At 46.3% G+C, this 26,877-nt stretch overlaps 1 protein-coding gene across 12 annotated transcripts in view; it reads left to right on the top strand.

The window, feature by feature from the left end:
- Positions 1–248: 248 nt before the first annotated feature.
- The window catches only part of ZFP64 (ZFP64 zinc finger protein), a 105,036-nt gene continuing 78,407 nt past the window's right edge, over positions 249–26,877 (top strand). The window contains exons 1-4 of one of the 12 annotated variants that reach the window (XM_063803114.1): positions 793–1,013; positions 5,542–5,781; positions 17,897–18,015; positions 26,359–26,520. Coding sequence is in view for 8 of the 12 variants with exons in the window: in XM_003953776.5 (XP_003953825.1) it covers positions 968–1,013; positions 5,542–5,781; positions 26,359–26,520 (448 nt within the window). In the remaining 4 variants the exon portion in view is untranslated. Of the gene's footprint in view, positions 1,014–5,541; positions 5,782–16,181; positions 16,448–17,896; positions 18,016–26,358; positions 26,521–26,877 lie in introns of those variants that run through there. The other 11 variants (XM_063803115.1, XM_001169080.6, XM_003953776.5 and 8 more) reach the window with 11 other exon arrangements.

Below are 26,877 nucleotides of genomic sequence, written 5' to 3'. Positions count from 1 at the left end.
AGGCTGGGAGAGGTCTGAGGCTTGGGAGGGTCGGCAGAGAGACAATAGGTCTGACGCAGGAGCCCGGGGGAGACAGTAGTAGTAAGACATGAGGGACAGAGCAGGGACAGAGCAGAGAGGTCACTGTCCTCAGAGTGTGGACGCCGGCCAACACTAGGGGCATCACCTGGGAACTTAGAAATGCTCGTTCTCAGGCCTCGCCCCAGACCTACTGAAGCAGAAACGCTAGCGTGGGCCCAACAGCGTGTGTTCTAACAAGCCTTTCAGGCGACTGCGATGCACGATAAAGTTGGCAGCTCCTGGAGCAGGGGTCCCTTCGCGCTACGACCCCACCTCTTCGCGGTCCTCTCAGTCTCCCTAGCGGGGCAGGGGACCCGCCCAGCGCTTTGCTGATTTGCCCAGCGCTCACGCCCAACCTGGGTTTCTCCGGAGCCCGCCGCGCCCCGCGCACCCACCCCGCAACGGCAGCCGCACGTGGGTCTCCCCGCAAACCACCCAGGCGTCCCGGGAGCAGCGCTGCTGCACCGCCGCGCTGGGGGCCCAACGCCTGGGGCTGCAGGTGCAAAAGGCGCCCCGAGCCGGGGAGGCCAATCGCGTCCGCGGAGAACGCAGAGTGCGGGCAGGGGCGCATCCCTCGCCACCTGCGGTCGCCCAGCACGCCGGGACGCGCGTGGCCATCCAGCTCCCCGGGGGCGTTGGGGGGCTCCGCGGGCCTGGGCCTCGGGATTCGCCCGCCGCTTCCCCGGGGAGCCGCTGCTGCAAAGCCAGGTTGGGGCGCCGGGCCCGGCCAGCGCCCTCTAGGCAGCGGAAGTGCAGCTTGCTTTACATCCGTCCTCCCCGCCTCGCAGAGTTGGGAGAAGGCAGGGTGGGGGGTGTGGAAAAATAAAAGGGAAAGTCCTTGCACCATGTAGATCAGGGTCCCCCACTTTGGCATCCCGGCCGGCCGGGGACCTCCCAGTCTGCGGCGATGAACGCGAGCAGCGAGGGCGAGAGCTTCGCGGGCTCGGTGCAAAGTAAGTGCTTTTCCGGGCGCAGTGCGCGCTCCGGGGCCCAGTGCGCGCTCTGGGGCCCGGGCCCAAGCACGTCTGCGACGCAGCCAGCAGGCCCGGGGCCCCGAAATCGGGGTGACGGCTCGGAGCCGCGTCTCGGGGACCGCGGCGGGCGTGCGGTGCAGGGGGCGCCGGAGTGGGCTTGGGGTGGGGGCGCATCCGACCTGGCGCAAGACCGGGGGCGTTCTCCAGCCTTGCGAGACCCCTTGGAAGGGAACGGTGGGGGAGGGCACGCCGTTCAGACAATCGCCACCCCCTAAGGGCATTCCCGCCCCATCAGGCGGAGTTTGGGGCGGGCAGGAGAAAGGGAGGAATCTGGGGTAAACGGGGCAACACTGATGGGAAAACTTCTGCCTCAGTGGCTCAAAATTAGAGCCTGGAGATTGGGGGAATCACCAGGTCTCACGAGGTCCTGCCGGCTCATTGCAAAGCCGTTTCCTCATTAAGGGTGGAGATCTGAATGGAAAACGGGGCCGTGGTCGCTTTATTTGGGTTTGGGGTTCAGTTTTTATTTAACCGAGGAGGACATCATCGTTTTTCAAGTCCCTGGTTTGTCCCGGTGCATTGTTTCCCAAAGTGTGGTCCAGAGACTGAGTGCAACCAGCCACCTGGGAGCGAGAGCGTGTATTTTAAAACAGCTTTCTGGGCCCCACCCATTCAATCTCGGGGGTGGGGCTGGGGATCCGCTGTCCTTCGTAGCTGCCTGGGCAACTCTGAAGCACATGAAGTTTGAGAACCCGTCTACCAGGGGTTTGCAGAAAATCTGGCACATAGTAAGCTCCCAGCTTGTTAGCTGCTACTGTTAACAGTTTGGGAGACACTGGGTCCCAAACTTGGCGGGGTATTCCTTGCATTACTGTGAAAAGCACAGATTTTCCTAAACACCATCCTCCCCACCCCACCCTGTTATGACTCAGTATCTCCTAGGTGGGGCTCAGATATGTCCATGTTTAAATAGTGTACCTCAGTAAGAACCCCAGCAGGTAACATGCTGGAGGACTGGCGGGGAGGGGGGACTGTGCTGGTACGAGCACCATCCCATTTAATTCTCATAACAAGCCCGTGTTTTTTCTTGGAGAAATTAAAAACAAACAAAAACCATGGATTAGAAACCTCTCTTCTCCCATTTTTCAGATGAGAAAACCCACGCTTAAAGTCACTGTTGTTAAGCGATAGTGTCAAGATTCTAACGAAGGTCTATGTCGTTACTTTTGCACTTTCCACATACCAGTGACATTATTTGTTATGAAAATCCTTTCATTCTGGGTGTCAGTCCTGTTCCATCAGTAAGGAATCGTCAGCAATGCAAGCTACTTCATGTCTCACTTCCTTGTTTCCTTGTTAGTTCCATGGGTATCTCAGTATCTGCCAGAGAAGAAAAGGTTTCCTTCCTTCCATGCATTGATTGCAAAGTGCTTAAGTGTATCCCTGCAAGATGGCTTATCACAGTGCTCAGCCCAGTCTCCTTAGCAAGTCAACCAAACTGTATTTCTGAACAGAGATTTCTTGTCTTAGCTAGACCTGGGGGAAATTGGACATAATGTAAATATCTTAGAAATTTTCAGAAAATTATGAGGCATAATTTTATCTAACCATATATGCACAAAGGTAGTCTTGTATCATTTAACTTGGGAAAAATTGGAAATTATGTAAATACCTTGTTGTTGCTGAGAAGATTATGACGCATGGACACCATGGAATAATGTATTGCCATTAAATAATCATATATATATGAAGAGATTTTAATGATATAGCACAATGTTTATGCAATGTTTAGGAAAAAGGGCCAGGCACAGTGGCTCACGCCTGTAATCCTAGCACTTTGGGAGGCTGAGGCGGGCGGATCACATGAGGTCGGGAGTTCAAGACCAGCCCGACCAACATGAAGAAACCCCATTTCTACTAAAAATTCAAAATTAGCCTGGCGTGGTGGTGGCGCTTGTAATCCCAGATACTCTGGAGGCTGAGGCAGGAGAATCGCTTGAACCTAGGAGGCGGAGGTTGCAGTGAGCTGAGATCGTGCCCTTGCACTCCAGCCTGGGCAACAAGAGCAAAACTCCATCTCAAAAAAAAAGAAAAAAAATTAGGAAAAGGATTAGTTTTACAATACTATGATCTGAATATTTATAATATTATGATCTTATGCAACTTTTTTTTTTTGAGATGAAGTCTCGCTCTGTCACCAGGCTGGAAGTTCAGTGGCATTATCTTGGCTCACTGCAACCTCCACGTCCCAGGTTCAAGCAATTCTCCTGCCTCAGCCTTCTGAGTAGCTGGGATTACTGGCACGTGCCACCACACCCAGCTAATTTTTGTATTTTTAGTAGAGACGGGGTTTCACCATGTTCGCCAGGATAGTCTTGATCTCTTGACCTTGTGATCCACCCATCTCGGCTTCCCAAAGTGCTGGGATTACAGGCGTGAGCCATCTTATGCAACTTTTAAGTGTAAAGAAAATGAATGGAAAAAAATATTTTATAATATTCATGGTAGGCAGAGATGGAAATATTGAGTGATTTTCCCCTTCTTTATAAGTTTCTTCTAAATTTTCTTATAAACACGAGTTATCTTTTTTTTTTTTTTTTTTTATGTGAGACGGAGTCTTGCTCTGTCGCCCAGGCTGGAGTGCAGTGGCACAATCTCAGCTCACTGCCACCTGCGCCTTCCGGGTTCAAGCAATTCTCTTGCCTCAGCCTCTCTAGTAGCTGGGATTACAGGTGTGTGCCACCACGCCCGGCTAATTTTTTTTGTATATTTTTAGTAGAGATGGGGTTTCACCATGTTAGCCAGGATGGTCTCGCTCTCCTGACCTCATGATCCACCCGCTATGTCTTTATTGAACAAATATTTATATAGTAGCTTCTAATACAGTGCCAAATACTACGCTAAGTGCTTTGCAGGTATTAATATAGTATTAATTCTTGATATGATTAGTATCAAGAGATAATGTCGGCCGGGTGCGGTGGCTCACTCCTGTAATCCCAGCACTTTGGGAGGCTGAGGCGGGCAGATCACGAGGTCAGGAGATCGAGACCATCCTGGCTAACAGGTGAAACCTCATCTCTACTAAAAATACAAAAAATTAGTCGAGCGTAGTGGCGGGTGCCTGTAGTCCCAGCTACTTGGGAGGCTGGGGCAGGAAAATGGCGTGAACCCGGGAGGCAGAGCTTGCAATGAGCCGAGATCGCACCACTGCACTCCAACCTGGGTGACAGAGCAAGACTCTGTCTCAAAAAAAAAAAAAAAAAAAAAAAAAGAAAAGAAAAGAAAAAGAAATAATGTCCCTGCCAGTTAGGAATGAATTTTGGCTACAAGTAGCAGAAACCCAAATTATACTGGCCTAATGAAATCTGGAATTGATTGATTGCAGTGTTGAATCAGGGGAATCAGTGAAGTAAAGGGCAGAGCCCATAGGGATCTTGGCATTTTTCTCATAGTTACAAGATGGCTGCAGAAGCCCCACCATCACATTTGCATCCAAAGCCAGAAGAAAAGGGGCACATTGCTAGCCACATCTGCTCCCTTTTCATCACAAATGCCAAACTTTTCCCAGAAACTCCTCCAGCTGTGTGCTGCAGAAGTTCACAAGTATGTAGGGGACCAAGATTATTTAGACTATTGGTTCTCATAGTATGTGTTTTGGGTGAGTATGTTTGGAAATGTGCAGGAGGATCAGTTTTCACAATCACCTTTTAGTTGGGATAGGAGGTGGCTGCTGGTTCTGCAAAGTGCAGGACATCCCTTCTATGTTTGATAAAAGAACTTTCTTGCAAACAATGCCACTAGTGCCCCATGGGTAACAATGCAGCGTGAACCATCACATGGATGGTTGCTATACATTATTTCCAATTTTCCCCAAGTTAAATAATACAAGACTACCTTTGTGCATATATGGTTGGATAAAATTATGCATCATAATTTTCTGGAAAAAAAAAAATTTTTTTTTTGAGACAGAGTTTCACTCTTGTGCCCCAGGCTGGAGTGCAATGGTGTGATCTCAGCTCACTGCAACCTCCGCCTGCTGGGTTCAAGTGATTCTCTTGCCTCCTGAGTAGCTAGGATTATAGGCACACACCACCATGCTCAGCTAATTTTTGTATTTTTAGTGGAGATGGGATTTCACCATGTTAGCCAGGCTGGTCTCGAACTCCTGACCTCAGGTGATCTGCCCGCCTCAGCCTCCCAAAGTGCCAGGATTACAGTCATGAACCACCGCGCCTGGCCAATTTTCTGAAGATTTCTAAGATATTTACATTATGTCCAATTTTCCCCAAGTTTAACTAAGGCAAGAAATCTCTGTGTGGAAATATGATACCTCGCTGCTAGGACACAATTAGGATACTGTTTGCAGGAAGAGGAAGGTGGAGTGGATACTGGGCCACTACCCAGCCATGTCTGCCACCATGCCTTTTCTTCCTACCATGAATCTGGTTTGCATTAGAATTCAAAGCTGTTTGGAATTAATCCGTTACTTTCCCTTTGTCCCATGGAGTTCCAGGTGGCACAACGGTGCTGGTGGAGCTGACTCCCGACATCCATATCTGCGGCATCTGCAAGCAGCAGTTTAACAACCTGGATGCCTTTGTAGCTCACAAGCAAAGTGGCTGCCAGCTGACAGGCACGTCCGCAGCAGCCCCCAGCACGGTCCAGTTTGTGTCGGAGGAAACAGTGCCTGCCACCCAGACTCAGACCACCACCAGAACCATCACCTCGGAGACCCAGACAATCACAGGTACAGGTGGAGCATGGGGGAGTCGGCCAGAGTTGGCCTGGCTGTGTCTCAAACACGTCCATGGAACTTGTTAAAAATATAGATTCCCAGAGCCCACCCCCTAGGGTTGCTGATTCATTATTTTTAACAAGCTCCACCGGGAAGCCAGCTGCCCAGCCAGGTTTGGAAGCTGCTAGGTTAAAACATTAACTGTTAGCAGTGATAAATGTTGTCACGTTACAAAAAAAACAGACAAAAAAGAGATTTCTGAAACAAAAATCTATATACTATAGGAAAAAAAAAGGCTAGCGGAAAATACGTTGCAATTAAAAAAAAAAAAGTGGTTGTTTTGGGTGGTGGAAGTATGGGTACAATCCTTGAGTTTGCATTACTTGTGTAAAGGGCCAAAAAGCATGTTGTTGTTTAAAAAAAAAAAAAAAATCTATAAACTGGCATTGGTATCTCCTCCCCCTTGTGCTGCTGATCAGGAAAACATCCCTGTTCTCTGTTGTGTACACTCATTCCACCAAAAATAAACTACAGATGGGTCAAAAATTTAAATGTGCATAAGAAAACCATAAAAGTTCTGGAGGAAATGTACCCACAAACACCTACACACACAGTTATACCCCTGTCTTAAGGGGCAGGAAGGTAACTTTAAAATTATGAAGTAGCCCATCTATGGGATAGTACTGGATCCTGTAGGGAAACAGAAAATGTATTCCTTAGCTAAAGGCATTTGATTCTAAAAAATGTATTAATATGCCTACCAAAGGAGGCAGGTTTTGGACCACCCCCTCCAAGAAAAAGAATCATATGTGTGATTGCAAATGAAGTTATACTTTTTCCGAAGTAAAATGCAAAGTCTAAAGACAATCAACTTGGGGAAAAATTTGTGGCATATATGATTAAGGCCTAAATCCCTCTTATACAAAGAACTGCTAAAACCAGTAAAAGGAGATAAAAAGTGCAAAGTGGAGCCTGGACACGGTGGCTCATGCCTGTAATCCCAGCACTTTGGGAGGCTGAGGCGGGTGGATCACCTGAGGTCAGGAGTTCTACACCAGCCTGGTCAACATGGTAAAACCCTGTCTCTACTAAAAATACAAAAATTAGCCGGGCGTGGTGGCAGGCGCCTGTAATCCCAGCTACTCGGGGGGCCAAGGCAGGAGAATCGCTTGAACCCAGGAGGCAGAGGTTGCATTGAGCCGAGATCGTGCCATCGCACTCCAGCCTGGGGGACAAGGGCAAGACTTCGTCTCAAAAAAAAAAAAAAAAAAAAAAGTGCAAAGTGGAAAGGTCAGTGGATGATTTACAGGGGACAATTGGACATAAAGGGAGGTTTGGTCACCTTAGTAATTACAAAAATGTAAATCAAAACAAGGCTTGAGGAAGGACACTGATTTCATTTTCTGGGGATATAAATTCTTATAACCAGGACAATTTTGTGATAGCTTTCAAATCTTATATTTAAAATTTCTTAGTTTTAAAATATACATAAAGACATTTATCCAATAAGTCTACAGCTAGGTATTCATTCTATAAAACTTCATGAACAGGCCAGGCACGGTGGCTCACGCCTGTAATCCCAGCACTTTCGGAGGCCGAGGCGGGTGGATCACCTGAGGTGAGGAGTTCATGACCAGCCTTGCCAATATGGCAAAACACCTTCTCTATGAAAAATATGAAAACTAGCCCGGCGTGGTGTCACGTGCCTGTAATCCCAGCTACTCGGAAGGCTAAGGCAGGAGAATTGCTTGGACCTGGGAGGCAGAGGTTGCAGTGAGCTGAGATCGTGCCACTGCACTCCAGCCTGGGCAACAGAGTGAGACTCTGTCTCAAAAAAATAAAAATAAAAAACTTCATAAACAAATGTACAAGGATATTCATTTACAGCATGTACTATAGAGAAAGTGGAGCCTTTGTATGTATACGTCAAGAGAGAGTTAGGCATGGCCAGGTGCAGTGGCTCACACCTGTAATCCCAGCCCTTTGTGAGGGCAAGGCTGGAGGATCACTTGAGGCCAGGAGTTCAAGACCAGCCTCGTCAACATAGCAAGACCCCACCTCTACATTAAATTTTAAAAATTAGCCAGGCATGATAGCACACACTTGTAGTCCTAGCTGCTCAGGAGGCTAAGGCCGGAGGCTCGCCTGAGCCCAGGAGTTTGAGGCTGCAGTGAGCTATGATCGTACCACTGCACTCCAGCCTGGGTGACAAGTGAGACCCTGTTTCTTAAAAAAAATAAAAATAAAGAGGGATTTAAACAAATAAATATCAAAGATTCCAACAATGGAATATGACTTAGTTTTGGAAAGGAGGAAAGTTGGATCTGTGTGTAGTCACAGAAAGATTCTCAAGGTAAGTATAAAAAAAATACATATGCCTACATATTATATGGTCTTATATTCCAGGGAAGTTTCTAGAACAGGGATGGGGCAGGTAATGTAAATGAGAGAAGTTGTCTTTGGGGGAGGTGTTAGAGAGTGGTGGGGACTGTGGTGAAGTAGAGAAATCACACATGCCTCATCCAAAAGTGCAGCTGTTCTTTGGATCCAGCCAGTTAGATATTTCAGTTTTTCCGAGAAGCTGAAAATGTGAAATTTTCCAAATATAAAACTTTGTTGCCAAACAATACATCTCTGAGCCTGACTGAGTCCATAAGTTTCTTCTAGCTTATTCTCTGAGAATGTTTACCCAATAGTCTGGAGCTGAAGAGTGAGGAGCATCAGACATCAGGGCCAGGCGCAGTGGCTCACACCTGTAGTCCCAGCACTTTGGGAGACCGAGGTGGATCATTTGAGGTCAGGATTTCAAGACCAGCCTGGCCAACATGGTGAAACTCATCTCTAGAAAAATACAAAAATTGGCCAGGCATGGTGTCACACGCCTATAGTCCGTGCTACTTTGGAGGCCAAGGCACGAGAATCTCTTAAACCCAGGAGGCGGAGGCTGCAGTGAGAGTGCCACTGCACTCCCCTACTGGGCAACAGAGTGAGTGAGATTCCATTTCAAAAAAAAAAAAGGAAACCAACTTTCCCCTTATGAGGTATCTACTAGGGTGATGTTTGAATTTTTTTGGCAATAAGCAAAGTTTTGTGGGTTTTTTTCTTAATGCATCCAAAATAATGTTTCTACTGAGTTTTTTAAACAGTAGACATTTTGAAATACAATAAAACTGATCCCCTCACAAACCTTAACAAAAGTATGTTGAGATCTTCCCACTGTCTCCTGAGTTTATCTTCATTCCCATCTTAAAGGAAGTCACCAAGAAAAGGTGAAAACCAGAAAACCCTTAAAGGTTGGCCTGGTAGGACCTAATTATTTTGCACCAGGACCAAGCAAAGTTGCCTTTGGGGAAGGGACATGGCCAAGGTCCCATCAGAACTTCAGGACAGTCCTGGGACATGTGTTTTGCCCCTTATCCTAGTTGTCTTCTTCGTGAGGGCGGTGTTTGCTTTCTTGTCCTCAAAAACCAAAATCCCAGTACCTCTCACGGTGGATGGGAGCCATATAAAAAGGGATGCCCTGCGTGTGGGAGGCTTCCAGGCCCTTACTTGGGGCCATTGCTTCTTTCTGGGCTCTGAGCCTTCGCGGATGCTTTTTCCTTTGCCTGAAATACCTTTCCCACCTTGGCCTGGCTGATGCCAACTCAACCTCAAGGCCTTAAGTTTCATGACAATCTTCACAAAAAAGGGTCTGCATTCTTTTTGGGGACACTCCCCTTCTCTCCCCTCTATATTGCAGCAGCCATGATGAACTCCTTTCTGTTTCTGGAAGGAGCCACATTTCCTCCAGGCTCAGACCTTGCCTGCATTGTTCCTTCTGCCTGGAACTGCCTTAATTCTTACGTCAGAGCTGGGCTTAAGGGCATTTTCTCAAAGACCCCTTCCCTGGACCTCTCACTCTTTTCCCAGATCAGGTCATGCCCCATATTTAAATGATTAATAGAGGAATGACTTTAAGGTGTATCTCCATCACTGACCTGTAAGCCCCTCTCCTATTCACCACTGGATCCCAGCACCGAGGCACTTATTATTTCTTGGGTGTGAACAACTGCTCAAATCTCATATACATCAGTAAAGCTGACCTCACAACCAAATAGCAGCTCCCTTTTTTGTCCTCCTAGTTTTTTTGTTTGTTTCTTTGTTTTGTTTTTTGAGACAGAGTCTTGCTCTGTTGCTCAGGCTGGAGTTCAGTAGTGTAGTCATGGCTCACTGCAGCCTTGATCTTCTGTGCTCAAGCAATCCTCCCACCTCAGCCTCCCAAGTAGCTGGGACTACAGGCCTGCGCCACCACATCCAGCCAATTTTTAAATTATTTATAGAGATAGGGTTTTGCTATGTTGCATAGGCTGGTCTTGAACTCCTGGGCTGAAATGATCCTCCCATCTCGGGCTCCCAAAGTGCTGGGATTACAGGCATGAGCCACTGCACCCAGCACTTCTATTTCTTTGTTCAAAGAAGTTCGCCCTCCTCTTAGCATTTACACGGCCCTGCGACCATTGGATCTTGCCATGCCAGAGTTTTGTTGACTGTCCTGAATGCTCAGGCCAGTCCTGGAGTCCTGTTTGTGCCTGGCACACAGAGCCCTCCCCTGCACAGTGCTGAAGGGAGCCACGAGCTCAGAGATAGACTGTTGGACTCGCATCCCAATCCACCACCTAACAGCCCTAGGCTGTGAGCAAATCATTTACTCTCCCTCTCACTTAACAGTCCCCATCTGTAAAAAGAGGTTATAATACCTAATCATCATTGGGTTTCTGTAAAAAGAGGTTATAATACCTAATCATCATTGCGTTATTGTGAGAATTCTGCGATAATCCACATAAAGGGCCTGAGATGGAGAAATTGGGTTCAATGAGTGATTGCTTTTATTAATGTAGAGACTAATAAACAGGTGGCGAAAGGATGGTGAGATCTGCAGCTTGCGTTGTCTCCGTCTGATTCAGCTGCTCCTCCTGATGGTTCCTGCCTGTGTGCCAACTAAACAAGCAGAATTCTGCTTTCTTTTCTTTTTTACACTTATTAGATTGGTTTTCTGGGTGCATTTCCTCCTATTGTGCTTCAAGTTTCCATTGACTGGCAGTTCCCAGACCTGCCTATGGACCAAGATCCCCTGGGAGCTTGTTAAGGATACCGGTGCCCGGGCTCCACCTCCTGAATCTGAATGTCTGGAGCCGAGGCTCAGGTATCTGTATTTTTAACAAGCTCCTGGGGGATTCCGGATCTCAGCCAGGTTGGAGAATTATTCATTGCTCAAGACCACAGTCCAACCCCTCAAATGGTGGATTTCTGCAGATATCCTCATCTGGACATTTTCCAGACTTGTTTGTCCTTGATTAAGCCAAACCGTTTCTTGCTCTTCTCCTATGTCTCCTCTGCCTGATAATACTTGGGTTTAAAGTAAAATTTATTATCTGCCTGCTAGCTTTGAAAGCTGCCCGTTTTCTGGCATATGAGTTAAGGACTTTCATATGGGAGCTGTAAAATTACATGTGGATGCTCGTGGAAATATATCCCATGTGCATTTTCTAAGTTCATGGCTTCAAATCACCGGGCTTTGGAGTCAGGTCCCTGAGTTTGAATCTTGGCTGCATAAGGCCTCAGGAACCCCATGACCATGGCAAATTACATTACATTCATTTCAAAGTGAGGATAAAAATAAACAGAGAGGGGGCTGGGTGTGGTGGCTCGTGCCTGTAATCCCAACACTTTGGGAGGCTGAAGTGGGCTGATCACAAGGTCAGGAGTTCGAGACCAGCCTGGCCAATGTGGTGAAACCCCCATCTCTACTAAAAATACAAAAATTAGCCGGGCATGGTGGCAGGTGCCTGTAATCCCAGGTACTCGGGAGGCTGAGGCAGGAGAATCGCTTGAACCTGGGAGGTGGAGGTTGCAGTGAGCGGAGACTGCAGTGAGTGGAGATCGCGCCATTGCATTCCAGCCTGGGCGACAGAGCGAGAGTCCATCTCAAAAATAAATAAAAATAAAAAAATAAACAGGGGACAGGGTTTGGTAATGAAGAGTCTGGGGTCCTGAGACAGACTGCTTGGGTTCATATCCTGGCTGTACCACTTGCTGACCATGTGACCTTGGGCAGGTTACTTACACTGTGTTTCCATTTCCACAATAGTAAAATGAAAGTGATGATAGAACTCATCTCTGATGGTTCCAGCCAGGCTTCAGTGGGCTTCAGTGGGCTCCTACATGGAAGCCATTTCGAGCTGTCACTGTTAGCTCTCATTACATAATCAGGGGGCTGTGAAAGTAAACAAAACAGCCCATGGATTGTTAGCACAGAGCTCATAGCAAGCCCTCAGTCAATATTCATTGAATCGATCACTTGACCAAGATTGATTTTTTTTTTTTTTTTTTTTTTTTTTGCCATTTCTGGTTAATTCCTACTCTTTAAGTCCCAGGTTAAAAGTCACCTCCACCTAGAAGGCATCTCTGATTTCCCCTTCTCCCTACTCCCACAATTGTTTCTGTTTTCTCCGCTAGCATGTATCACAATTGTAACTAATTAGTCTTTAATTAGAGAAGTGAATTCCAATGCGATTCCAAGGGCAGTGAACTAGAGAAGTGAATTAAATTAAGAAGTCAATTAGAGAAGTGAATTCCAATGCGATTCCAAGGGTGGCGTTTGCAGCAGCACATATTATGATAGAGAGGGAGAGGGCCTGTGGCCAACTAGCAGAGAAAGAGGAAAGCAGCCCCTGACAGCCAGCAGCCATGATTAGCTGGGTCTTGGTGTTGCTAGGAACTGGGCTGGCCCACAGGTAGGCCATGCTGTTCTACTGTTGAACATACACAGTTGTTCACAGTTTCATAAAACACCAACATCAGACAAGGCCACTCTGACCGTGGTGGGCAAGACAAAAACAATACCACATCTGTCATCATGTGTGAGCCCAGACAAAATGGGAACACTGTCCAAGCCACAAAATACCAAACATCCTCCTCCCCTCTGTTAATCTGAGTGACATTACTTCTTTGCCTATTAAAGTTTGAGTCTTGCTCTGTCTAGCCTTCTTTCCCTCTTGATAATATTTTTTAAAATAACAAATCATAGAATTAGCCCCACTTGCTGGTGCCTCTGATGGAGGTTTTCTTGAACCTCCTCCAAAAGCATCTAACATGAGCCCAAACCTAAAATAAAATAAGTTCTTTCTAGCACCCTCTGAGGTTTTCCTTATTGCAATGAGTAATAAACTTATTCAGTGACAGGGGTGTCCCTATTGGTCTTTGGCCAGAGGACAATGACATGGGGAAGGCCCTGCCCGCCTGATTGATTTTGAAAGCCTTAAAAAAGAATCTGAAGTTTCAGTTTGGCCTGTGAGCCCCAAATTAGTGGCTCAATTTCTAGTTTACTAGACTGTAAATCTCCCTGCATGCAGAGACCTAATCAGTCTTATTTTCCCACCACCCAACACACCAGGTCTGGCACATCATAGGCACTCAATAAAACAGCTATTGAACGAGGGCAGGAAAGGGTGCCTGTGAGGATTAAATGTGTTTATGTGCCTGAAGCACATGGTGTGTATGGCATGTGCCCCATCATGAGGGCTTAGTGACGGTGGCTGTGTTAGTCCGTTTTCATGCTCCTGATGAAGACATACCAGAGACTGAACAGTTTACAACAGAAAGAGGTTTATTGGACTCACAGTTGCACATGGCTGGGGAGGTCTCACAGTCATGGCAGAAGGTGAAAGGCACATCTTGAATAGCAGCAGACAAGAGATAAGAGCTTGTGCGGGGACACCCCCCTTTCTAAAACCATCAGCTCTCATAAGACTCATTCTCTATCACAAGGAACAGTGCAGGAAAGACCCACCCCCATAATTCAGTCACCTCCCACCAGGTTCCTCCCATGATACATGGGAATTGTGGGACTTACAATTCAAGATGAGATTTGGGTGGGGACACAGCCAAACCATATCAGTCACTTTAGGGCTGTTGTGTGGCAAATGATGGAACTCAGATAATGGAGATGCTGGCCCTTGGAGAATTCCAAGCCCCTCGGGGAGGGGAGGAGGATTTAGTTGTAAGACATTCAAGCCCAGCTGTTTGTGACAAGTGTAGTCTTAAAGGTGTGAAGAATTCACAGAGTCTGTTGGTTCCAACTGGGAAAGTCAAGGGGGAGAACTGTGAATGAAAGCAAATGTATAACCGGCTTTGAAAGACCCATTGGCTTTTGGGAGAAAGACGGTGGGAAAGGGGGCATTTCCTAATGGTGGTTTGGAGGGTGGGGGGGAAGCTCAGGGCAAGATTTGAAAACAGTGGCTAGAGATGGCACAGGGGAACATGGTGGGAGTCATGCTTCAGCTCTGTCCTTTATTCTGAAGGAGCTGGGGATCCATTGAAAGTTCTTGAACACATGAGTGATTTAGTAAGACAAACTATGTGGTGATTGCCAGAAGGATCTGGAAACAATAATAGCAAATTCTTATACAGTGCTTATTCTATGCCATGCACTTTTCTAAGTACTCTATATAAAGTAGTTTTTTGTAACCAAAAGTTAGGTAATAATAATTGTTATCCCCATTTGACCAGTAATGAAACTGAGGCACAGAGGGGTTAAATAACTTGTCCAGATGACAGAAAGTGGCAGAACTGGGTCTCAAACCCAGGCTGTCTGGTTGCAAAACCTGTGCTCTTAATCAGTACTGCCACTTAGTAAATTCCTCATTGCAATGTTTCTCAAACTTGCTTGTGCATAAGAACCATCTGAAGCTTCCGTGAAAAATGCAGATATCCATACCCTTCCTGGGGATAATATATTAGGGGGTCTGAGCAAGGTCCGGGGAATCTGAACCAGCCAGGGAGTGGTTGGGTCAGGTCAGATGCTTTCGGTTGCTCTTTTTTTTCTTTTTTCTTTTTTTATTTTTATTTTTTTTGAGACAGAGGCTTGCTCTGGCGCCCAGGCTGGAGTGCAGTGGTGCAATCTCGGCTCACTGCAACCTCTGCCTCCTAGGTTCAAGTGATTCTCCTGCCTCAGCCTCCTCAGTAGCTGGGATTACAGGCACCCACTGCCACACCCAGCTAATTTTTGTATTTTTTAGTAGTGATGGGTTTCACCATGTTGGTCAGGCTGGTCTCCAACTCCTGACCTCGTGATCTGCCCGCCTCAGCCTCCCAAAGTGTTGGGATTACAGGCCTGAGCAACCACGCCCGGCCTCTGTTGCTCTTAACAACAGCAAACTAAAAGTGTGCACAACAGTTAAGACACGTATTATCTCTCATAGCCAGAACAGGCAAGGTCAGTTCGGCAGCTCAAAGGTGCGGAGTTCTTTGCGTCTTCCTCCTGTTCTCGGTGGTGGGCTTTTATCCTTTGCCCTCGCGTCCTCTGCATGGTTGCATGGTGGCGGCTAATGCCTTGGGCATCAAATCTCTCAGGCACACCCACAAGCAGGGAAAGGAGCAAATTAAATGTATCAGGGAGGAAATGCTCCTTGATGAACTCCCAAAACTCCAGATCCTGCTGGCCAAAACTGGGACACATGGCTTTGCCCAGTTGCACTGTAGTGGAGGCAGCTAGGCTGCCAAGGGACAAGGAGAAGGGGCCTACCAGTGGAACCCAATCCCAAGTCCCCTCCGCAAGGCCACGTTCCTACCACTGCCCCGTTAAAGGGACTAGAGTGGCAGTTCTCAAATGCTGCTGTGCAAAAAATTACCTGGAAAATGTGTTTAAAATACAGCTATAAAGATATCTAAACTTTACCCCAAATCTCTGCATCAGAATCTGTGATGCATGATCAAGTTTGAGAACCATTCAACCAGAAGGGGTTGAAGGGATGGAAACCCACTGGCACTAGAGTCTAGTTCACAACAGGTGCTCAACAGATCTGAGGAATGAATGAACGGCCCACTGTGGGAGGGAGGGTAGGGTGGGATGTGGGAGGAAGCTCTGTTCCATTCATGGTTTATTTTTCCTGTTTGGTGAAGTCCCAGTATAGGGCAAGTTAATTTTCTGTTATATAGGACTGTTCGTTTGCTTAGAACGGACCCCCTACTTTGGCTATAATTCAAGCCAGAGGGGAGACTTTGTTTAGAAGGATATAGACATAAGGGAGAATTACAGGCAGGCACGCAGCTGGATCTCAAAAAGAGATTGAACCAGAAGCTAGAAATATTTTAGGGTTTTCCAGACTGTACAGCTCAAAGGGCTTGTTGGAAATGCTGGGAAGGCAGAGTCTCGGCCCCACCCAGAACTGCTGATCAGAATCCACAGTTTAGAGAGACTGTGGTTGGATAAGCACTGCTGCCCCGTGACCATTCCCAAAGTTTATGTCTTCTTTGTTCAGAAGGAAAGTCCACACCAAACCTGAGCGTCTTAGTCTCTGTTTGGGTTTTTTTAAGAGATTGGGCGGGTGGGGGGAAGGTCTCACTACGTCGCCCAGGTTGGACTCGGACTCCTGGGCTCCAGAGATGCTCCCACCTCAGTCTGGGTCATAGTTGGGACTTTAACGGCAGCCGCCAATACGCCTGGCTGCAGGATTCAATTTCAGAGCAAGAGAGTCGATTGGCCCAGTTGCTGTCAGGTGTCTTCCACTGCACCAATCAGCGAAGGCAGAGCTGGGGCGTGGTCAGGGCTTCCAACAGGGCAGGGCCACTCACCCCTGGGGAGGGACATTTGGGCCGGTCTAACGCCCACTGTGGACGGTAAAGGCCGTTTGGGAACAGCGTAAGTGAAAGGGGTGGATTTTCTCTTTTCTCTCAGAAAATGAATTATTTTGGGGGCGGGGGCGGCAACGGGGGTGCGGGGGGAAGGGGACGGAGTCTCACTCTGTCACCCAGGCTGGAGTGTAGTGCGATCTCGGCTCACTGCAACCTCTGCCTCCTGGGTTCAAGTGATTCTCCTGCCTCAGCCTCCCACGTGCCTGGGATTCCAGGCGCCCACCACCACGTCCGGCTAATTTTTGTATTGTAGCAGAGACAGGGTTTCACCATGTTGGCCAGGCTGGTCTCAAACTCCTGGCCTCAAGGGATCCGACCTCCTCGGGCTCCCAAAGTGCTGGGATTACAGGCGTGAGCCGCCATGCCCGGCCTCAGACAGTGAATTCTGAGTTTACAGTTGGGATACTTGCCTGGAGATCAAGAACCCTAAATGAGAATCCTAAGCATAAACGACACTGCAAAAAACAACATACACAAAAAAATCAAGAGACCTGAATATATGATAATATCCTGCTGGGCACGGTGGCGCTTGCCTGGACTCCCAGCACTTTGGGAGGCCGAGGAGGGAGGATCGCTTGAGTCTGGGAGTTCAAGACCAGGCTGGCCAACATGGCGAAACCCCGTCTCTACAAAAAATACAAAAATTAGCTGGGCTTGGTGGTGCATACCTGTTATCCCAGCTACTCAGGAAGCTGAGGCAGGAGAATCACTTGAACCCGGGAGGCAGATATTGCAGTGACCCGAGACGGTGCCACTGCCCTCCAGCTTGGGAGATAGAGCCAGACCCTGTCTCAAAAACAAAACAAAACAAAACAAAACAAAAGACAGTATCCTTAATCTGCAAAAAGCATTTACAAATCAAGAAAAAAAATTAAAATTCCAATAGAAAAAAATGAGCTAATAGAATAAACAGGAAGTTCACCAAATAAGGCATGTCATTGGAAAAATAAATGTTGAAAGGGAGTTTAATCTCACTAATTACATGTAAAGGAAATGCAAATTAAACTCAAGTGATCTCACTTTGTCCTCTCAAGTCGTCTCTGTGACAGCCAAGGTTAAGGGGAAAATGCAAATGATTTCAGTTTTCTGAAAGGATGTTATAATTATATAATCACCAAGTAATAAAACATCCGTACCATTTTAACCCAAGTCTTCAATTTCAAGGAATGTACCCAAAGAAATGAGGGATAAATTTAAACTTCTGGACAGGTTTTACTCATAAAAGTCAATTCCTAGATATCTCCTCCATGTCCAAGAAAGGGAAATGGTTAAACTATTCAGCAACCAAAATGATGAAATATTATGTGGCCATTAGAGGTTGTGTTTTCGATGAATGACAACATGATAAGATGTTTTAACATGGCAAAAGTGTTTCATTAAAAATATATATTAAATGATTTAAGCCATGATCCTAGTTTTATACTTTTAAAATATACTTTTTTTTTTTTTTTTTGAGATGGAGCCTCACTCCGTTGCCCAGGCTGGAGCGCAATGACGCGATCTTGGCCCACTGCAATCTCCGCCTCGCGGGTTCAAGCAATTCTGCCTCAGCCTCCCGAGTAGCTGGGATTACAGGTACCCACCACCACGCCCAGCTAATTTTTGTATTTTTAGTAGGGACAAAGTTTTGCCATGTTGGCCAGGCTGGTCTCGAACTCCCGACCTCAGGTGATCCACCTGCCTCGGCCACCAAAAGTGTTGGGATTACAGGTGTGAGCCACCGCTCCCGGCCCTAAAATATATTTTCTATATATAAAAGAGGTTAGCCCTTTAGCTGATCATTAATTAAACAAATGTTCTTTGAGCTCCTCCCCTTCACCTGGTTCTGTGGTGGGTGCAGGGGGAACAGTAATGGAAAGAAACAAGGGTCTGTCCTCACTTAACTCCTCCAACCAAATAGAAGAGAGAATAGTCATTTAATAATTTCTCAAATAAGTATTTAATCACAGTAGCGATAGGAGCTTTGTATAAAAAGTAAGGATGTAGGCTGGGCACCGGTGGCTCACATCTGTAATCCCAGCACTTTTGGAGATCAAGGCAGGCAGATTACTTGAGGTCAGGAGTTCAAGATGAGCCTGACCAACATGGTGAAACCCCCATCTCTGCTAAAAATACAAAAATTAGCCGGGCGTGGTGGCGCACACCTTTAGTCCCAGCCACTCAGGAGGCTGAGGCAGGAGAATCACTTGAACCTGGGTAGCGGAGGTTGCTGTGAGCCAAGACTGCACCACTGCACTTCAGCCTGGCAACAGAGCCAGACTCCGTCTCAAAAAAAAAGAAAAAAAAAAAGCAAGGATGTATATTGCCATGTTTTGACAGCATTGGGAAGTTTTTTGTTTTGTTTTTCTAGAGACAGTCTTGCTCTGTCACCCAGGCTGAAGTGCAGTGGTGCAATCATAGCGCACTGCAGCCTGGAACTCCTGAGCTTAAGCCATCCTTCCACCTCAGCCCCACAATTAGCTGGGACTACAGGCACACAGCATCACACCCAGCTATTTTTTGTATGTTTTTGTGGAGACGGCGTCTCCTTGTGTTGCTCAGGCTGGTCTCAAACTCCTGGTCTCAAGTGATCATCCTGCCTCAGCCTCCCAAATTGCTGGGATTACAGGCATGAGCCACTACACTTAGCCTAGTTTTTTCTTCTCTCAACTTTTCTGTGTAGAGAAGAAAATCCTAATATTCATGTTAACTTTTATTTTGCAAAAATAAACATTGTCATTTAAAAAGAGAAAAGGATTTGTTAAATGGAATTTTTAAGTTGAAGAAGGGAAGGGGGAAGCAAATTAGATAGGGAGATATCAAAGCTGTCTTGAGATGTCTGAAAGGCAATTTGGTAGAAAAGGAGCTCTGGTTGGTTCATGTGAGCCCTAAGACTCCACAGAGACAAACTTCAGAGAAATAGATGTGGATTATCTATTTCATGAAATTCATATAACAGTCATACATTTTAAACAACATCATGATCAAATAACTGAATATGCCCCTGCTACAAACCAGAACTAAATACAATAAGCAATTCTCAGATGCACACCTGAACACGCAGGAAAGAAGGGAAATCCCCTAGAGCCAGAAAACAAACCTGAAAGCCGCAGCAGGTGTGTGAGGCTGTGAGCTTCTTGGGGTATCGGGGACAGGGTCTGATCTCACTAAACAGGAGGCTTTATTTTAATGGCCACACCAGGTAGGGGCTGAAGCCCTGAGCTCTTGCAAAAAGTTAGACATAAGACCCCCACATAAAGAGGTGGCCCGTGCTGCATTCTCAGTGAAAAGAGGGACTAGAGAATATTCTTGGGGCGTGGGCAAGTCACGCCTCTACTGGAAGCACTTCCCCCCAAGGTTATGAGTCATCCCGCCTCAGCAGATGTGGGCGTTTCACCTTCTTCTAGGGTGCTCTGAGATTCCCTGAGGCCCATGCCACTCATTATGCCAAACCTGAATACAGATAAATAATAACCTATTATGCATAGTTACCATAATGTCCACTGAGAACTCTCAAGAACTTGCAGTGTGCCCAACTTGCAGTATGCCTTATCCTTCCCTTGAATCTTTGCTAGAACAACAAGATCTAAGCTCTGAGATCACTGCAATATCCCCATTTTACCGACAAAAGAACTGAAGAGCAGAGAAGTGACTTGGTCAAGGCCCTATAGCTAGTGAGAGGAGACAGAGGTTGGTCCAGGGTCAATCTGACTGTACACACACACACACACACAAACACACACACACACACCCCTGGCAATGAGTGGTGACTGCAGCATCAAATCACATGCACACACCCAAGTTGGTCCAAGGTCCACTACACACACACACATACACTCACCTGGGGATGAGTGGCTACTCTGGCATCAAATTGCATACAAACACCCAGTTGGTCGGGCGCGGTGGCTCACGCCTGTAATCCCAACACTTTGGGAGGCCGAGGCGGGCAGATCACCTGAGGTCAGGAGTGTGAGACCAGCCTGGCCAACATGGTGAAATTCCATCTCTACTAAAAATACAAAAACTAGCTGGGCACTGTGGCAGGCACCTGTAGTCCCAGCTACTCAGGAGGTTGAGGCGGGAGAATCGCTTGAACCCAGGAGGCAGAGATTGCAATGAGCTGAGATCACGCCATTGCACTCCAGCCTGGGTGACAGAGTGAGACTCCATCTCAAAAAAAAAAAAAGAAATTGGGGAGGCCGAGGCAGGCAGATCACCTTAGGTCAGAAGTTTGAGACCAGCCTGGCCAACATGGTGAAACTCTGTCTCTACTAAAAATACAAAAATTAGCCAGGTGTGGTGGTGTGTGCCTGTAATCCCAGCCACTAGGGAGGCTGAAGCAGGAGAATCACTTGAACCCGGGAGGCAGAGGTTGCAGTGAGCCAAGATGGCGCCGTTGCACTCCAGCCTGGGCAACAGAGCAAGACTCCATCTAAAAAAAAAATGAAATAAAACACCCAAATTGGTCCAAGGTCAGTCTGACCATGCATGCTCACACATACGCACACACAGACACATACACATACACAGACGCATACACATATACATACTCATACGCATACACAGACACAGACACATACACATACGCACACACACCCCCTGGGGATGAGTGGCGACTCCGGCATCAAATCACATGCAAACAACCAAAGGGAATGAGGGAGGCCTCTGGTTGCCAGCAGTCCCTCAGTGATTACCATAAGCCTTTCCCTGGGGTGTCTCTGCAGGTCCTGCTGTTCACAGCACATTCTAGAAAGGCCACGTGTGTGGGAAGGGATACCCTTGATAAATCCAGCTAGAAGGCGCCAGCAAGCCGACCATCTGGATGAGAGTCTTCAGCACCCAATGCCTCTTTGTTGCTATTGAATTCTGGACACCTGCAACAGAATACTATTAATATAATAATTATATGCTTCCATGTTTTATATTCAAATGTTACCTTCTCACTGAGGCCTTCCTGGACCTACTTAAAATTGCATGCCCACCAGCATTTCCTGGTTCCCTTCCCTGCTTTATTTTTCTCTGTAATATTTACACCACTTGATTTGCACACTATATATTTAAATACTTATTGCATGCACCACTCCTAACTAGAGTGTCAGCTCCATGAGGGCAGGGATTTTTGTCTCTGAGTCACTGCTCTGTTTCTAGTGCTTAGAACAGTTCCTGGCACACAGTCAGTACAGTACCTAATAAATATTTGCTGAATAAATTAGTGAATAAAGTCAACAGCAACAGCAGCTTTACATGCCTGGTTTCTGATCCTCACAGCAGCCCTAGGAGATAGGAATGGAAATTGTCCCCATTCTCCAGGTAAAGAAACTGAGGACCAAGGAGGTAAGACACAGCCTAAGCTCTGGAGCAAACCCTTTCTGGTCTATAGCCATCTACTTTGGGATGACTCGCAGGTTACATGGGATTAGCCCTGCCCCAAAATGATCCCTGCACCTGGGTGCCTGAATCCCTTTGCTGTTGGGTTTTTTTTTTTTTTTTTTTCCTTGAGATGGAGTCTCCCTCTGTCACCCAGACTGGAGTGTAGTGGCATGATCTCAGCTCACTGCAACCTCTGTCTCCTGGGTCCAAGCGATTCTCCTGCCTCAGCCTCCTGAGTAGCTGGGACTACAGGTGCGCACCACCACGCCTGGCTAATTTTTGTGTTTTTAGTAGAGACAGGGTCTCACCATGTTGGCCAGGCTGGTCTCAAACTCTTGACCTCAAATGATCCGCCCGCCTCAGGCTCCCAAAGTGCTGGGATTACACGCATGAGCCACCACGCCCGGCCCTTTGCTGTGTTTAACCTGCCCACTCATGATGCTTCCTGCTGCCTCTCCAAGACACCAAAGCACAGGCAACAAAAGTGAAAACAGACAAATGGGACTATATTAATTTTTTTTTTTTGAGACGGAATTTTGCTCTTGTTGCCCAGGCTGGAGTGCAATGGCATGATCTGGGCTCACCGTAACCTCTGCCTCCCAGGTTCAAGCGATTCTCCTGCCTCAGCCTCCCAAGTAGCTGGGATTACAGGCATATGCCACTATGCCCAGCTAATTTTGTATTTTTAGTCGATATGGGGTTTCTTCATGTTAGTCAGGCTGGTCTCGAACTCCCGACCTCGGGTGATCCGCCTGCCTCGGGCTCCCAAAGTGCTGGTGTTACAGGTGTGAGCCACTGCACCCAGCTGGGACTACATTAAATTTTAAAACTTGTGTGCATCAAAGGAAACAGCAGAAATGAAAATACAGCCTATGGAATGAGAAAATATTTGCAAATTATACATCTGAGAAGGGGTTGATATCCAAAATACTCCTGTGTTTCCCTCTGCTGTGACTTACCCAGGCTTATGGTAGAGGACAGTTAAGAGATGGAGCCCAGCCAATCTCTGGAGAGAGCAGAAAGTGGCAGGAGGGTGAAGGGCCTACCACCTACCTTTCAAGAGAGTGCTGAGAAGCCCGCGAGCTGACTTGTAGGGAGGACCTGGCCACCCATACTCACCCCACTGTGAACACCTTCCAGCACAGGGGGTCACTTGTGCAGGAAGTTTTAGAGCAGAAGGTTGGGAGGCCATGGAGTATGACCATGGCCCAGCACCCTGGTTTTAGCACCAAAATTCTTGAGAAACTCCACTACAAGGCAAACAGGGATGGTTGATCATCCTAGCTCATGAGCATTTCAGTTGAGAGTTTGATGCACAAGTGCCAGAGTCTGGTTCTATTGAACTGTAATATATCCCCGTTGACATTTATTGAGATTCAACCATGGCCACATCCTGTGCTACTGAATTCTCTTGTTAAACTTTGCAACACCCTTATGAAGTGGGCATGGTGATTGTCCCCATTTATAGTGAGAAAACAAGTTCAATGAAGTTACATAACTGGCCTGAGGTCACATCCATAGTGAATGATCAAACCTGAACTTATATCAGTCTGAAGACACATTTTAACATATCTGAAACAACGATGCATTTTAGAATCAGTGAGATTTCTGTCAACCAGCAGGCAGTCCAAAAACATTACCTTGCTGTGCATGTGAACAAACTTGATTTCAGTGGGTCACATTTTTCTTACCTCAGCTGCATTGTGTGCAATTTTGGAACTATATGTATTGAGTTTCATTGCTGTTTAAAATGTCTTCCAAGATATTGCATGATGAAGCAAGTTGAAGATGAAAAGTAATTGCTTACCCAGAAATGCCTGAAAACAGTAACGGGGTAAATTTGATATTAATGAAGCAAATCTTCAATGTTGGAGGAGTGACTGCAGTTGCACGTTCTTGCAAAGCAACAACCGAGAGAGGTGGAATTCCTCATATAGACAGAGCTGGGTTAAGTTCTGCGGCCAAGATAGATGGAAAAGGATGGTCTCTGCTAGTGGTTCTTAAACTTGAGCATGTATCAGGATCACCTGGAGGGCTTGTTAGAGCACAGATTGTTGGGTGTACCCCCAGAATGTCTGATTCAGTAGGTCTGAGATGGGGCCCAAAAAATTTGCTTTGGTAACAAGTTCCCAGGCAGCTCCAATGCTGCTGTCTGGGGACCATGCTTTGAGAACCAAGCAGAGCGAGAGAAACCAGGAGAAATAGCCAGATCCCACAGAGCAAATGAAAACATTTCAACAAGAGACAGGTGCAGCTGATTCATGCATCAGAGATACTTGGCATGATAACAGGAAACATCAGTTTGTCTGAATCTTTCAGCTGACTTTAAACCAAAGCCCTTGACTTCCCTACACATATTTCCATTGAGAAAAATGGAAACTGTGGCTTTACTCAAATACCAAATGCTGACAGCACCAAGGTATCATTTGACGTGTATCAGAGTGATATGATCACTACTGAAGGTGCCAAAGAGATGGAGATCAGGAACTTGGGTTTCCTGCCAAATGTCCAAAGAAGTCAGGAAAAGCCCATTCGATAAATATAAAATAAAATACCTAAAAAAAGAAAGAGTTGTCATAATGTGTTTAATTGGCAGCATTTTAATCATATATGAAATTATGATGCATTTTACAATCTAAAACATCTTAGATTCAAAGAAATATAGTGTTTAAGAGAAAACAAACTAGCACCTGGAGCCTGTGGCATGGATATTAGTGCTTTGGACAAAGCTAAAATAAACAGTGATGTTAGGCCTGTGTTGACTTAAATAATCTGTAAATAAAATGTCAAAAATGTCAAAGGTGGTGTCTGAGTGACTGAAGTTTGGGAAACAGAATATTACAGCGGCTCTCAAAATCATCATTAGGGCCTCTTAGCCTGACAGGTTCATCCAATGAACAAGCCTCCATTGGTCATATTTACTTCTTATTTGAAACCCAATCTTCATATGACAAATTACATTCTAAGAAAGAACCAGAAAAAGAAAGAGGAGGAGAGGAAGGAAAGAAGGGAGGGAGGGAAGGGGAAGAGGAGAAGGAGGGAGGGGAAGGGAAGAGGGAGGGAGGGAGGAAGGGAGGGAGAGAAGAAGGGAGGAAGGAAGGAAGGGAGGGAGGAAGGGAGGGAGGAAACATGCCTAAGTCCCAGACTATAAATGTAGTTAACAAAGTAGTCACTTAATTTTTTACAACAAAAAAATTTGAGACTGCCTATCTTATCTTTTACAATTTTATTTATTATTTACTTATTTTTATTTATTTATTTTTTTTTGAGACAGAGTTTTGCTCTTGTCGCCCAGGCTGGAGTATAACAGCAGGATCTCGGCTCACTGCAACCCCCGCCCCCCAGGTTCAAGCAATTCTCTTGCCTCAGCCTCCAGAGTAGCTGAGATTTCAGGTGCCCACCACCATGCCCAGCTAATTTTTGTATTTTTAGTAGAGATGGGGTTTCGCCATGTTGGCCAGGCTAGTCTCGAACTCCTGACCACAGGTGATCCACTTGCCTCAGCCTCCCAAACTGCTAGGATTACAGCTGTGAGCCACAGTGCCCAGCCTACAATTATATTTTATATTTAGTCTGTGTTTTGCTATTTTTTTTTCTTTTTGCTTCAGAACCTCAGTAAGAGTACAAGGAATTTTTTGAGGGGGGAAATACTTATGCTGAGAAGAATGTTAATTAGACTACTTTTGCCCCAAATCCCTTCTATCGTTCCTTTTTGGTGTTTTATTAGGATTTTGTCATATAGCTTATGAAAGCACCTAATGCATTTGGCTGCAGTTAACAGAAATCTTACCTGGCATAAATTATAGGGACATAAATTATAGGGACATTTCTTGTTTATTTAAGAAGTCTAGGGCAGGCATGGTAGTTAACAATGTGGGAGGCAGAGACAGGTAGATCACTTGAGCTCAGGAGTTTGAGACCAGCCCGCGCAGCATGGCGAGACCCCAGTCTTTACAAAAAATACAAAAATTAGCCGGGCATGGTGGTGCATGCCTATAGTCCCAGCTGATTGTGAGGCTAAGGTGGGAGGATTGCTGCAGCTTGGAAGGTCAAGGCTGCAGTGAGCTGTGATCATGCCACTGCACTCCAGCCTGGGTGACAAAATGAAACCCTATCTCAGGAAAAAAAAAAAAAAAGAAAAAAGTATAGATTTGGGTGGCTTCAGAGCTCTGACTCAGCATCTGATTTTCATGTTTACCCTTATGGTTACAGAATGGCTGCCACAGATCCAGGCATCACATCATCACTCCAGCATATACAAAGACAGGAAGTAGGGCAGCCAGGGCAGCAAGATGAGCTTTTCTCAACTGCTTCTTTTACCATCTGCCCTGCCCACCCTGCCCCCACATGCTATTTTAAATCAGGGAGGAAAGTCTTTTGCAGAAGTCTCCCAGCGGATGCTCTCTAGTGTCTCATTAGCTAGAACTGGGTCACATGATCACTCTGAAGCCGCAAGGGAGGCTGGGAAAGCAAACTAATACATGCATTCTCTCTACAAAGGAAAGTAGGCAGACACCATAGCTAGAGGGCATTTATATTAAGAAAATTAATAATCACCATATCTTTTAGTTTCAGCTCCAGAATTTGTTTTTGAACATGGCTATCAAACTTACCTGCCCACGGAAAGTAATGAAAACCAGACAGCCACTGTCATCTCTCTCCCTGCCAAGTCACGCACCAAAAAGCCCACAACACCACCTGCTCAGAAAAGGCTTAACTGTTGCTATCCAGGTAAAGGCAGCATTATGTCCTACTTGTGTAGAGGGTGTGATATTTAACCAGGCTCCAGGGCTCCTCCTCATGAGTTCCTGACAACTGCTCATGGATGTGCTCCAAACTACCTGGCATAAAAATCAGAGCCCCCTGGCATTTACATCAGCACATACAACCTATCTCCCACTGTCTGTGGTCATTCTGCCTCTGGGTTCTAAGACTTTTCTAGCCATAGGCCTTTGAAGTGGAACTCGTGAAAATTTCAGGTTGCTATAAATTTTTTTCCTATGCTATAGCTTAGGAAGATATCCAGTAAGAATTTTCTTTCCTTACTTTGGTTTTAATTTATTCGGAAATAATTTCAGATGTACAGGA

Source organism: Pan troglodytes, chromosome 21 (genome assembly GCF_028858775.2).
Source record: "Pan troglodytes isolate AG18354 chromosome 21, NHGRI_mPanTro3-v2.0_pri, whole genome shotgun sequence".
NCBI classification, from domain to species: Eukaryota; Metazoa; Chordata; class Mammalia; order Primates; family Hominidae; genus Pan; species Pan troglodytes.
The sequence above is the reverse complement of the archived record's forward strand: the minus strand, read 5'-3'. Positions and strand labels throughout refer to the sequence as shown.